The sequence below is a fragment of the Giraffa tippelskirchi genome, chromosome 1 (genome assembly GCF_054371585.1).
Source record: "Giraffa tippelskirchi isolate mGirTip1 chromosome 1, T2T-mGirTip1v1.2.pri, whole genome shotgun sequence".
Classification (NCBI taxonomy): Eukaryota; Metazoa; Chordata; class Mammalia; order Artiodactyla; family Giraffidae; genus Giraffa; species Giraffa tippelskirchi.
Window position 1 is genome coordinate 27,535,793 of NC_137275.1, and position 15,146 is coordinate 27,550,938.

Below are 15,146 nucleotides of genomic sequence, written 5' to 3' on the forward strand. Positions count from 1 at the left end.
AACAAGTAATTCTTAGTGGTAGCAATATTTTAAAAGGGATTAGGAGAGCTTCCCTGATGATCCAGTGGTTAAGAATTCACCTGCCAGTGCAGAGGACACAAGTTCTATCCCTAGTTTGGGACGATTCCACCTGCCGTGGATATGCCACAGCTAGTAAACCCACTTGCCCTAGAGCCCATGCTCTGCAACAAGAGAAACCTGTGCACCGCAACAGAGAGTAGCCTCTGCTGACTACAACTAGAGAAAGCCCACACATAGCAACAAAGACCCACCACAGCCAAAAATAAATAAGATAAATTAAAGGGATTAGGATGCATAACTGGATGTCAGATGATTCCTTTATTCATGCATTTGTTAATTTAATCAACAAATATTAAGTCCTTGCTCTCTGCCAGAGACTGCTGGCCCTGGGTATACACTGGCAAACAAAGCATTTCCTGCTTTCATCAAGCTTGTGATCTGTAAGGGAGAGATATGATACATGATATATAAACATCTGTAATTCTGTAAGAAAGCTATAATGACATCTTTATTAGTAAAAACTTAACAGTAAATGTCAAAAGCTTAAGAGCAGCACTGTATAATCCTAGACCAGAGGATAAAGAGACAGTGAATGGTTTGATTGACTTGAACCTTAGGGGCCTGATTATTTGTCAAAGTTAGAAAGCCTATTCTTATCTTATGGGAAATAAGAGTGAACGTGAGTTCCTTGGATTCAAATCTGTCATTACTTGCTTCTCTTGGAAAAAGGTTTGAGAAAGAGAAACTTTGTTGTTGACTTCTCTTAATCTAAGGATGAGGCAATTTATTTGAGGTAAGGAACGGACTGAACTGGAAGGAGGGAAATAGTGAGAGCCAGTTTTCTAGTTCTTCATAAGCTGTGTCTCTACACGACATTCTTTTGTTTGAGAAGCTTCCAACAGAAATGTAAGCACTATATATGTTCTTGGGAAAACATTATTAATATCATTTGCTTTCCATTAATTTCACACATCCTTTGGAGTCAGACCATTCTGGGTTTGAATCTCACTTCTGCTTTATAACTCTGTATTGTGTGCAACTTGATTTTCTTACCTGTAAACTGAGGATCATATGATCTGGAGGAAGTATAGTAGAGGGTTCAGAGGACAAACTCTGGAGCCACTTACCTGGGTTCAGAAACATTCAGAAAACTAAAACCATAGCATCTGGTCCCATCACTTCATGGCAAATAGATGGGGAAACAGTGGAAACAGTGGCTGACTTTATTTTTTTGGGCTCCAAAATCCCTGCAGATGGTGATTGCAGCAATGAAATTAAAGTATGCTTACTCCTTGGAAGGAAAGGTATGACCAACCTAGACAGCATATTAAAAAGCAGAGACATTACTTTGTCAACAAAGGTCCATCTAGTCAAGGCTATGGTTTTTCAAGTGGTCATGTATGAATATGAGAGTTGGACTATAAAGAAAGCTGAGTGCAGAAGAATTGGTGCTTTTGAACTGTGGTGTTGGAGAAGACTCTTGAGAGTCAGTCCCTTGGACTGCAAGGAGATCCAACCAGTCCATCCTAAAGGAAATCAGTCCTGAGTGTTCATTGGTAGGACTGATGTTGAAGCTGAAACTCCAATACTTTGGCCACCTGATGTGAAGAGCTGACTCATTTGAAAAGACCCTGATGATGGGAAAGATTGAAGGCAGGAGGAAAAGGGGGCGACAGAGGATGAGATGGTTGGATGGCATCACCGACTCGATGGACATGGGTTTGGGTGGACTCCGGGAGTTGGTGATGGACAGGGAGGCGTGGCGTGCTGCGGTTCATGGGGTCACAAAGAGTCAGACACAACTGAACAACTGAACTGAACCTGGGTTCAAATCTTAGCTTGTTAACTTAGTTGAGAGTAAGTTGGGAAAGTTGCTTAACTTCTCTGTACCTCAGTTTCCAGAATGGAGATAATAATAGTTCCTGCCTTTCTTTTATGGAGATTTAATGAGTTAATATATAGAAAGTGCTTAAAATAGTTTATCACATATAGTAAGCACAAGGTAGTTATTAATGGTATTAGTTTCAATTATTATCACCTAGGGTATTGTGAAGGTTAAATAACTTGTTTATTTAAAAAATAGTGATTTGTGTATTGCCTGACACAGTAAAGATGGCTCCTACATAATCAGAAACTGAGTAGTAGATACTTTATCTCATTGAGTCTTCATATATACCTGTTTAGAAGAAATTTAATCTGTCTTGTTGATTGTACCTAGGATAGTTTCTGATATACAGTAGATAGTACATATTTGTTTTTTGTTTGTTTTAAAGATTTGCTTATTTTATTTTTGGCTGTGTGGGCTTTTCTCTAATTGTTGCCAGTGGGGGCTACTCTCTAGTTGCCTGCACAGGCTTCTCATTGCAGTGGTTTCTCTTGTTGCAGAGTACGGGCTGTAGGATGCACAGGCTTCAGTAGTTTTGGGTTCTGGGCTCTAAGAGCACAGGCTCAGTAGTTGTGGTACACAGGCTTAGTTGCTCTGTGGCATGTGGTACCCTCCTGGACCAGGGATCAAATGCATGTCTCCTGCTTTTTTACCACTGAGTCATCAGGGATGCCCAACAATCCATTGTTGAGTTAATGTTATCACATTTTACAAATAAATAAACTAAGGCCCAAGAAAATTACAAGATGTTTATAGTAAAAAACAACATCACTTTGAGAAGACATTACTGGCTGGAAAGGCCATTCATATCATCACTTAGATTTGACCATATGTGTTATTAATAACTCCCTTTAATTTTTTCCTTTTTCCTTCCCTTTAAAAAAATTCACTTTCTTTAGTTAGGTTAGAAAAATTTAGACTAGAGGAACTGTTCACCTTAAAGTTACAATTAAAGTTGTTAATCTAATTGAGTGATTACTTCAAGTTCAGTTTGTATGGCACTCTTTAAAGTGCAGGGTTACTGTGTTAATACTATAGAATAGAGCATAAAACATTTTTCATTTCCCATTGTGTTTTCTATATTCCAGATTACATAAGGAAGAAATTTGACAGAGTATTGGGTTGACCAAAAAGTTTTGAGTTTTTCTGTAAGATATTACGGAAAGCCCCAAGCAAACTTTCTGGCCAACTCAATAATTTCACTGAAATGAGGCTCTATTACACTGGTAAATATAATAAAAAATTAGCTCTATCATGAATCACCCATATTTGCTATTTAATTATCCAGAAACAGTGTTTCTAAATTTCATGCATCTGAAATAGTTTAATCTTTTGTAGTATTTATTATAAGAGAGGGAGAGGCCATTTCTTTGGTTGGTAAATAAAGTTAAAGGCATTTCTAGAAAATGCATATAACCTTGATGTGTTATGGCTTGCTTCAATGATTGTGAATCTGTTGAATATTAATCTCATTTCTCTTAGATATTTCCAAGTGGTTAGTTTATAGAATACCATATTACCATTAAAAAGCTACATTAAATTATTATTGTAACACCTGCAAGTCAGCTCCTATATGTATTATATAATGCAAATGCCCGATGTAACAAATTCCTAATTTGATATCAACTTGCCTCCCTCTTTGTGTATTTAATACAGCCATTAATCTCACTAAGATTTACTAAGGATAAATTGCTACGTAACCCACTTCAACCTCTTTTGTTCAACCAGGAAGCCAGATGTGTTTAAGCTTTTTAAAAAATACATTATTATTTCTTTTTTGAAATTTTGGAATTTTAAAATTTGAAATGGTAAAATATAAGAGACTGTATCTATTTTGTCTGTTGAAATTACTTGACTGAAGTTTGCTTTGAAATAGAGCTTCTGTATCTTTAAAAAATACACAGTGAGTCACCCCCTGCTCTTTTGGTAGATGCCTGGCTAGTGAACAGCTAAGCTGCTTTAGGCATGTAATAGAACATTCCATTTCCTGTTCCCTTGCTGACACAGAGGAGTGTTCCTGCTGGCAGTGATCTAATCATAGTGCAGTGAGAAACATGGCAGTTTGCTAAAACATGGTGGAGGCAGCGGCTGAGATGGAAGCATATGTTCTAGAAGACATTCTTGAGGTAGGGCTAGGTTTGTAAATGGAATGAAAGTCGAAATCTGAACAAAGAAATCTTATCTGCAGGAATTATTTTACAGATGAATAGATTAGAGGAGAGAGCAAAGGGAGGCAGAGCATAAAAGCAAGATACGGTCAGACCTTATTCCGTGTGAGAATGTGGCAATCTAGTTCACATGATTACTAAATAAGTCTAGAATTAATTTGTTTAAACTTAATGTTTTGTAAATTGTAGATATATGTTTGATAGGGGAAAAAAAGAAAGAAGGAAAGGGCTTTGGACTTAATAAAAAGCCTTGTGCTGGTGGTGACCTTTAGATTAACTCATTAGAAGGTGGGGTCTGCAAAGCAGCTTTGAGTAGGTTTAGTATCATATGTCTTAGAATTCATTTACATATCTAAGCCCACAACTCTTGCTTGCAGTTAACTATTAAAAACAGCTGCTTATTTTAGTTCCTAGGGTAAAATTAAACATATATATCAATTGCCTAATTTAGCTGGTACATTCTGGTTCTAGGTTTTTCATGTGGCTTTGATTATTATAAAATAAATTATTAAATTAAAAATGAAAAGACTGTAAAATTTAAGGTACCATTGCTTGAAGAGCTCACAAAAATCTGCATTTTGAGTCATGAAAATTTGAATTGTATTTTCTCTTTTTTCCTCCATGTGTCAGTGTTATAGAACCTATTTGCGTATAAATCAGTTCAAGGAAATACATATCAAAGTGAAACTATAATTGGTTTTGGCCTCGGATGTAGTATACCATCAAATATTTTTATTTATAGATATAAATATTTAACTCATTTTCTTATTTTGGGGGCTATAGGGTTTTTCCCTTCTCATTAAAAAAACTGGCTAATTTTTATGATGATTTAATGATGATGAGTGATATTCCTAATACTTAGACTGTTAAGATAATTTATTAAATATTTTACTATCTTCAGGAAAAGAGTTTGTTATGGGGAGAGGGCTTAGGAGAATAAACTGCAAAGGGAAGCCAGGCGGGGTTAGCAGGAGAAAAAAGCCTATGCGCATTATAAAGTGCTGCATGATCAATGAGCATTTTCTGGAGTCCCTCAGTGTGTGCTTGGAGCTGACATTGCAGCAAGTCTCATGGTTGTTCTGCAGAATGAAAACTGATTCTATTGTGTTATCTAGCTCCTTGCAGACACCTGCCAACATACTCTTTCCCCCTCTCCTTAGAGCTTATTATCTGAGTTGAAGTCTGGTTAATTTCCATTCTTTTCCTCTTTTCTTTTTAATTTTGATACTATTAGTGAGTTTCCTTAGAAATAGTATGGTAAATTATCCACTTAGAAATAGTGATATATATTTTCATTGAGGAACTTCTGTGATTAGCAGTGGTCACATGACTATTAGTGGTTCAGATTAAGCAAGTCTATTTATAAAGTTCTAGGAGGACATTTTTATTTGCTTTTAAAACTTTTGCTTTGAATTTTAAAAGAAGCGTACCTTATAGATTTCAGTAAATTCATCTGACATTGTCTTTGGTCATTTAAAATTTCAGCATATAATGATTTTAGAATATTTATTTTCTGGGAAAAACCTACTTGGGCATAATTTTGTGCCTTAAGTATAAATTTTTCTAACACTACCTTAAAAATTGACTTTTCATTATTTCCACTAAAGCACTAAAAGTGTTTAATGTCATGGTAAGATTTTACATTACCTAACTTGTTCATAGTTACTAGTTAGTTGCAGAGGTTATTTACTCTCTGTAATTTTAATTGTCCTAATTTTCTCTCTCTTAATTTGATTCCTATATTCGTGTCACATTAAACCATACTAAGTGAGTAGTTTTGTCTTTATTTCATGTTACTTTATTTAAATGAGTATTTGTCAATTATTGGCTGACTAGAAGTGAAAAATTTCCAACTAGTAATGAAATATTCTTCTTTTCAAAACTTAAAAGTACTCATAATGGGAATGTCCCTAATGGTCCAGTGGCTAAGACTCCACATTCCTAATGCAGGGAGCCCCAGGTTCGGTACCTGGTCAGGAAACTGGATCCCACATGGCACAACTAAGAGTTTGCATATCATAACTAAAGAGCCTGCATGCTGCAACTAAGACCTGGTGCAGCCAAATAAGTATTTTTTAAAAAGTACTCCTGATGACCTAATGCTAATAGTAAAAGTTTAAAAAGAATAAACTTCCTAACTCTGAAGCTAAATGTACCATTTTCTAAAGTACCTCATGTTGCATATTTTATACAAAGAGCTTCCTAGAAAAAAATTTTAATGAGTTAACTCTTTGTGTAAATGTCTAATAATGAATAATGAAGTTCATCTATATACCACAGTGATAATTTTATTATTGTATCTAATATTAAGCCATTTGAAGTTTATCACCATAATTTTTTCCATAATTTTTATCATTATGACTTATTTATTGAGCATCTGGAATTTTATGTAGATTCCTGGTTATTTACATTAAACACTGAATTCCTTTTTTTTTTTCTGTCTTTGTATATAACTTGGTCTTTTGAATCATACATTTTACAAGGTACTTTTATTTAAGTCTAAATAAAGAGAAAACTTAAAATCAACATCATTAGTGAATTAGTGCAGATTAATTCTTGTAATGCCATGGTTTACCTTTTAAATTGTGATTGTTTATTGTATATACTTGTATTGTGTATACTTGTATTTAACATACATTTTTAGGTGATCATCAGTCTTGAGTAAAATACTGTAAGTTTCTAAAACTTACAGTACAACAGAAAAAGATTGATTTCAACTTATTTCATTGCTTCTCAGCTCTCTATAGTAATGGATTTAGTAGAATAATTTAGTTATTTAAATTATCTAGATAATCTGGTCAGGGATTTTTTTCTCCAAACCAAAGTAGTCGAAGTGTTTCTGTTCCTTTTGCCCACTTTAGCTAATACTCAGGAAAATGGCCACATACAGATGATAGGGAGCCTACATAAATACCTCTTTCTCTTTTTTTTGCTTATGTTATTTTTGCTGAGACATGATTATAATTTTAGAACTTTGATGTTCTTCCTCTGAGTTGTATGTAATAATGGATCATAGTACTTAGATCAATAAGAAAAAAAAGTTCTCCAAACTTTTTTTTTTAATGGTGGGGAGTGTTTCCAAGTTTGTGTGTCCAAGTGCTATGCATATAAACCTGACATATTATATAAGCTTTTTAAATATGAAAACATAAAGCATATGAGAGGTCAGATACTCAATTACTATATATTCTAGTTTTATTCTCTTTGAAACATGTTTAGTAGTTTTCTGTAAGAATTGCTTTAAAAATGAAAATTTTTTACAAGTATTTCTTTTAATTTTAATCAAGTTCAAAATACTTTCTTCAGGGTATAGCATTTGATACATTTTTGCCTTTAAAAGTACCAGTGTTTTGAAAATAAAAATATTTACATTGTTAAGAATAGTAACTTGCCCAGTCTTGTCCCTTTGTCAGCTGGATCCAGAGTTTCTAGCTTCATCTGTACTTTATTTTACAGGTTGTAATATGTAAGCTAAAAGCCCTACATCTCTATGGTTGTTCCTTAGATATTCAGTGGGTTGAGGATTTGGCTGAACTTTTTAGGGTATAACTAAATTAAGGATTCGATTAAACATATTAAGTAGGTTTATTATGGAACTATTTCTTGGCATTTGTATTTATCTTGAGATTGGAGGGTTTTGAATAATCTTGAAAGAGTCACAGGGACATTGTTATGTGATTTGTCACCATTATGGGCTAGTGGTAAATAGTGCATTTTCATCTAAACAGGGGAAGTCCACTTGCTATTTATTTAAAAATTATTTTTAGTAATGATATAAAAGCTCTGCAAACTAAACTCTTTTGACAGTTTCCTGCTATATTTCTTTTTATTCTATGAAATATATTGGCCTATGTAATGCATATCCTTCATATGTTATATCAGTAAGTCTCCCATGAATTTCTAAATTCTCTATCTATATAGTTAGTATAATACTGGTGACATTTTTCACTAGGAAGATTTAGAGTTACTCGTGTGTGTGTATGTGTGTGCGCGTGTGTGTGCACGCTCGCGCACCTACTCAGTCATGTCCGACTCTGCAACCCCATAGACTATAGCCCGTCAGGCTTCTCTGTTCATGGAATTTTCCAGGCAAGAATACTGGAGTGGGTTGCCATTTCCTACTCCAGGGGAATCTCCCTGACCCAGGAATAGAACCAGCAGTATCTTGAAAGAAAGAAAGTGAAGTCACTCAGTCATGTCTGACTCTTTGCGACCCCATAAACTGTAACTACCAGGCTCCTCCATACATGGGATTTTCCAGGCAAGAGTACAGGAGTGGGTTGCCATTGCCTTCTCCATCATTTCATGAGGCACCTGGTATTCTAATCATTAGCAAAAAACAGCCAGAGAGAGTCTCAGCTGTATACAAGAAAACAGTGCCCCAACGTACCCAGGCAAAACAAGAAAGCATTTCACTTGTCTCTTTGGTCTTTGCCAGGATGATTGATATAAAATGATTGATATTGGCAGACAGATTCTCTATCACTGTGCCACCTGGGAAGCCCCTGGCAGTTACTCTTGAGACATAAATATAATTTGATCTAGAGACAGAAAAGTTTAGCTAAATATGTAAGTTATTTGAATTAATAAATGGAACATTTTCCATTCATTAAGAGGTTTTGGAGACATTAGACATGTTGGGTATATTGAATCTTATAATTTCACTCCAGAATTTATTGAGCATCTTCAATATGCTAGGCAGTTGAAATTCAATGAGATTAGTCCAGATAGCTTTGCTTCATCAAAGTAAAAATTCAGCAGACAGAATGTCTGTCATTGGTATTTAAACATTCTTGAATTCAGGATGTGTATAGATGTATGATTGAATGCTTGTATTTTACTTCATTTGTTTATCTGGATAGTTGTAGCATTCTGATTTTTTAGTAAGCAAATATTTTTCTTTAAGCACTTTTAGGTTTTGTGTGTGTGTGTGTGTGCTTATCTAATTGTTAACGCATATTTATGAATGTCAGGCTGTCTAGAAAGTCCCCTAGATCTCATTGTCATCTATTTATTTGTAAAGATTTTGCTGTTACCAGTTATATCAGTATGTTGTTATACATATGTTCATATAATATGCTCACATATGCTTGCTTCCATATACTCTATGTACAAACATTCACGTCCCTGCTGTATTATACTTTATGAATACTCTTATTTGAAAGTTGAGTCTATCTTGAATGGAGGGGCAGAAGTTGCAACATTGCTTTCACACACCAACTTTGAGAGAATGCATATGAGAGTAGTAGAAGATGACTAAAAGATAGACTTAACGTTGTTAGTAATCCCTCTAAAGAAGACTAATATTTTAGTGGAGTATGAAGGTTTCAAACAGCTTGCAAAAAATAGTGTAACTACAGATATGTAAATTAATGTTACTCTCACATGAGAGTAATGTCAGGATTGTCCAAATGCTATTCAGTTCAGTTCAGTCGCTCATTCGTGTCCGACTCTTTGCGACCCCATGAATCGCAGCACGCCAGGCCTCCCTGTCCATCACCAACTCCCGGAGTTTACCTAAACCCGTGTCCATCGAGTCGGTGATGCCATCCAACCATCTCATCCTCTGTCGTCCCCTTCTTCTGCCCCCAATCCTTCCCAGCATTAGGGTCTTTTCCAGTGAGTCAACTCTTCTCATGAGGTTGCCAAAGTATTGGAGTTTCAGCTTCAACATCAGTCCTACCAATGAACACCCAGGACTGATCTCCTTTAGGATGGACTAGTTGGATCTTCTCACAGTCCAAGGGACTCTCAAGAGTCTTCTCCAACACCACAGTTCAAAAGCATCAATTCTTCGGCACTCAGCTTTCTTCACCGTCCAACTCTCAACATCCATACATGACCACTGGAAAAACCATAGCCTTGACTAAATGGACCTTTGTTGGCAAAGTAATGTCTCTGCTTTTAAATATGCTATCTAGGTTGGTCATAACCTTCCTTCCAAGGAGTAAGTGTCTTTTAGTTTCATGGCTGCAATCACCATCTGCAGTGATTTTGGAGCCCAAAAAAATAAAGTCTGACACTGTTTCCACTGTTTCCCCATCTATTTGCCATGAAATGATGGGACCAGATGCCATGATCTTAGTTTTCTGAACATTGAGCTTTAAGCCAACTTTTTCACTCTCCCCTTTCACTTTCATCAAGAGGCTCTTTAGTTCTTCTTCACTTTCTGCCATAAGGGTGGTGTCATCTGCATATCTGAGGTTATTGATGTTTCTCCCAGCAATCTTGATTCCAGCTTGTGTTTCTTCCAGCCCAGCGTTTCTCATGATGTACTCTGCATGTAAGTTAAATAAGCAGGGTGACAATATACAGCCTTGATGTAATCCTTTTCCTATTTGGAACCAGTCTGTTGTTCCATGTCCAGTTCTAACTGTTGCTTCCTGACCTGCATACAGGTTTCTCAAGAGACGGGTCAGATGGTCTGGTATTCCCATCTCTTTCAGAATTTTCCACAGTTTATTGTGATCCACACAGGCAAAGGCTTTGGCATAGTCAATAAAGCAGAAACAGATGTTTTTCTGGAACTCTCTTGCTTTTTTGATGATCCATCAGATGTTGGCAATTTTATCTCTGGTTCCTCTGCCTTTTCTAAAACCAGCTTGAACATCTGGAAGTTCACGGTTCACGTATTGCTGAAGCCTGGCTTGAAGAATTTTGAGCATTACTTTACTAGCGTGTGAGATGAGTGCAATTGTGCAGTAGATTGAGCATTCTTTGGCATTGCCTTTCTTTGGGATTGGAATGAAAACTGACCTTGTCCAGTCCTGTGGCCACTGCTGAGTTTTCCAGATGTGCTGGAGTATCGAGTGCGGCACTTTCACAGCATCACCTTTGAGGATTTGAAATAGCTCAACTGGAATTCCATCACCTCCACTAGTCCCACATTAATTCAACATAAGTCTGGTGGTTAAGGTGGAACATATTGTGAAACATGCATTAGGAAAGGTCTACATGATGTGTTACCTGCATACACATGTAGCAGCATTGGCACTTTCTGTTTTTGAATTATTTCTGGCCCTGTTCTGACGCTTGACTGAATAACTCATTCTGATGTTGAAGTGACTTGATCACTACAGACTTGCTGAATATCAAAGTCTTGTTTAATCACTGGTTTGGTTTTAGTACATAGCTTCCAGATTTGCCAAAACAAAGGTCTTTCAGGAGGTGTTTACAGATGTCTTGAGGTAACATTTGGTTTTAGTTTAATGAGTGGCTAGATTGTTGGCCATTAATATTGGTCTTAGATGGAACCATGCTTCTAACTGGCTATATATGGACAGATAAATGTATGTTGTTCATAGGATACCCACATAATTTTATAGTGGCAATGGAAATTGACCACATTAGTTAACAATTTATTGGAAATTTAAGTTATTATACAGAAGGATTGTGCTATTACAGTTTAACATAATTTTATAAAAAATAACTTTTCCGAAAGAAAAACAACTGAGAAGAATGGCGTTATTTTAGATTTTTACAAATACCTTTGAAGTCTGGCTTAATAAAAGATATGTGTGCTTTTATATTTAGTCTGTGGCAATACATTATTTTGGAGGAAGTCTAAGAAAAAATATCATCTTAACATTTAGAATATTTTAATAGCCCTTTTGATAATTGTGAATATTCTTTGATACCAGTTCTAAAACTATGATGGTTTCCTGGAGGTTAGTTGTAGTGTAGAATCTGAAACTTCAGCGAATTTTTTGAACTTTGTTCAATTAAAACCCACTGGTTTTTTGTGTATCTTGAGTAGATCATTTGGTGTATGATTTTGTAGCATCATACTCTGGTCAGTTGGAAAATACTGATTTAGTTGACTTCTAAATATTGCTGCCTTTTATTCCACAATATAAAAAAATAACATTTACTAATACATCACTCTTTTCCTTAGAAAAGTAAAGAACTAGAAAGCTGTCACATTCGGTGGCAGATATAAATTTTCCAAAATTATAACGTATACTTGAAAGTTTAAATTTATCACTGATGAGAAAGTAATTTGTTTTTGTTGAAATGATATCAGTGTTCCATGAAAAAAAGATACTGGTTTAGATCACATTTACACAGGTGTTTTTCTTGAGATAACTGCAGTATCTAGGTATGCAGCAGAAATGTTTTCCATTTTGTTACACTGAATATTAAAAGGTAATATACTCAAGGTGGAAAATTTAAAAATTAGTACTTTTTACTACTTCATAATGGAAATTCACCCTTAATTTTTTTCACTTAGTTATGAGTGCATGGCAGACAAGATATGATGATTGGTGATATGGCCATGATTTGTGTTAAGGGAATAGCAGTTTTACCCACCATTATTTTTGTATTATCAGTGTAAATGTCAACACATTGAAACAGGCAAATAGCATTTTAGTACTGTATTATAAAAATAGTTTTGACTTCACAGATGCTCTGAAAGAGTTTTGAGGATCCCCATGGATCTTGTGGATCATACTTGAGTAACTGCTAGTTTAGTATATTGCCCAAGTTTACAGTCAGTAATGGCCAAAAAACTAAGATTTAGATTTAAGTCTATTTGATTAATAGGTTAGCTTTTACTATATTATCAAATTTTAAAATTTATTACATAGTCCCAACTTCTCTAACCTCTTTTGTCACTCTAGGTTTCTCTATCCTTCAACTACAATATAGCAGATATAAAATAAAACAAGGGAAAAATTTTGTGGAAAAAAATTTACATATTGTTTTCCAATTCATCATTCAGAATTTATAAAAAAGGATTTTGAAGATTCCATAGTGAAATAGTGAGTGAAGGAAGCTAGATATAAGTAGACGTGGTTTTGCTTGCAGAATAACATTATGTAATACTTTTAATTTTGATAAAGATGAATAAAGATTAAAAACTTAAATGGGTTATGAATTTCATCAGATGTCTTGTTACAGTTCAGAGTGATTAGGAAAGGAGTTTATAAATTATAACTTTGAATTCATATTTTAGCAAGTGGAAGCAAATAGATGAAGTATGTGTCAAATTCAAAAATTTTTCTCTTTGAAGATTTTAGGCTTCTTTTCATTTCCTTATTTAGATGCTTTGGGTCTTAGTTATGGCACACAGGTTCTTTTTCATTGTGGTGCACAGGCTCTAAAGTGTGTGGGTTCAGTAGTTTTGGAGCTCAGTAGTTGTGCACAGGCTTAGTTGCCCTGCAACTAAGGGCAACTTATCTTATGTGGGATCTTATCTTAGTTCCCTGACCAGGAACTGAACCCAGGTGCCCTGATCTTGGTTATCCAAGACTAAGCCATTTCACCTTCCTTTGCAAAGTAGCAAATTAAGTTGTTTAAAATCTACTTTATACTTTCCTCTTGTATTTGTATGTACTATGTTTTTGCCACAAATTAATTTTGAAATTGGCCTTGAAATCATGTGGTCTCATAGGAAAAAAGGGTCTATAACATCTGTACATCTCTTGTCTTTATGCTTCTTAAATGCTGCATCCAACTCTTCTCTTCACCTCCCAAATTCCAAGTGACTATTGGAAGATTCCCCTGGACAAGGGCATGGCAATCCACTCCAGTATTCTTGCCTTGAGAATCCCATGGACAGAGGAGCCTGGTGGGGTTGCAAAGAGTTGGACATGACTGAAGTGACTTAGCACGCACACATTGAGATGAGAAGCAATGTCAAGCCAGTGTTAACACTGCTTGTTGGTGATTTCTATAGTCTGAATTCCATTTTTAGTCTCAAGCCTTTTACCATTTAGCCTCCTTTTCTGACTTTTGATACTTGCTGTCCACTTTGTTTTGATTTCTTACTCCTGCTACAGATTATCTAGATTCTGCTCCTCTTCTTGATGTTTGGATATTATGAACAGCGTAACTCCTCGTTTGTTGACCTTATTTTTCTAACTAGTGTTTATCCTTAACTGGTTCTAACCTTGAATTTGTCCTGTTGCCATTTCTTCAGTCTTTGTCACATTCTACACTTGTAATTTATGCCCTGTTATCATAAAAATGTCAACATATATTTGTATGAGCTATTTAAGCAAGTTTGAGAAATAGTTTCTAAATTCTTATGTTCCATAAGGAAGTACTGGTTAAGATTTTCCAAAAATTTGTGCTGGTGTTGAAGTGTTTACAAATATTGGAAAATTTTCCTTTTTATTATTTTGTTACATTTGTACAATATTATCTTCTCAAAATATCTTTCTCAGTTTATTTTTCCTATTTTTTTTAGTTTTATTTATGAAATTAAATGGAGATAATAGTGGGTAGAAAGTTGCTTTCTTCTAAAAAATGTATTTATTTAAGAAACCAAAATATTAAGATTAGGCCCTATATATGCCATGAGAAAAAAGTCTTCTTAGGTAGATCATTTTGTAAATATTTTATGACTTACAAAGAATATATCTTTTATAAAGTATGATAGATGAGAATGCTAAATTACATCGACATTGACTTTTAAGTATTTCTATATTTAATAGGCTTCCTTTTTCATTGTCTTGAGCTTATAGTGAGATTGTATGATTTTCTGTGAATAGTTTTATTCTTCTGGATGTCCTCAGTGACTTAGCATTGTATCTTGAACACAGTAAATGTTTGTTTTTCATTTGGAGTTACACATGTACAATGAAGGAATTACTGTACTGTCTTTTTATCTTGGACAGTTCTCTGAACTCTTAGTTTTCGTTAGGTATGTACATGGAATGAGAAAGAAGAGCTAACAGTTAATCACGTTATTCAAATCAACCCAGGTGATCTGTAGGTTGGATTCTAACACAGTCGTCGTATGTTATTTGAAATAAGTATTTTTCTTTTTATTCTTGCACTTTTTGGTCTCTAAAGTTAAATTGTACTGTATAGTTTTTCTAAGATCCCTTCTATATATATTAAAGTCTTAACTAGAACTCTTAAGATAGCAGTTTCAGTAACTTCTAAACAAAAAGTTTGACAAGATGGTGTGTTTTACAAGTTTTAAAACTTGTTTTGCTTTGTTATTTCACATTTAAGAACCAAATACAAGTGCAGTTTTACACCTGAACTATTATTTGACATCTTTCTATCCACCCAACTTTATTTTTACATTTAATATGAATTGTTTGCTTTTACATTGTCGT

The 15,146-nt window shown here is 34.8% G+C and overlaps 1 protein-coding gene across 19 annotated transcripts in view; it reads left to right on the forward strand.

Moving 5' to 3' along the window:
* ANKRD17 (ankyrin repeat domain 17) overlaps nt 1–15,146 on the forward strand; it is a 180,789-nt gene that overhangs the window by 34,267 nt on the left and 131,376 nt on the right. For 6 of the 19 annotated variants that reach the window (XM_081586785.1, XM_081586787.1, XM_081586775.1 and 3 more), the window contains exon 1: nt 3,951–4,032. The exons of the other annotated variants lie outside the window; for them this stretch is intronic. Coding sequence is in view for 4 of the 6 variants with exons in the window: in XM_081586775.1 (XP_081442901.1) it covers nt 3,979–4,032 (54 nt within the window). In the remaining 2 variants the exon portion in view is untranslated. Of the gene's footprint in view, nt 1–3,950; nt 4,033–15,146 lie in introns of those variants that run through there. 19 annotated transcript variants of the gene reach the window in all.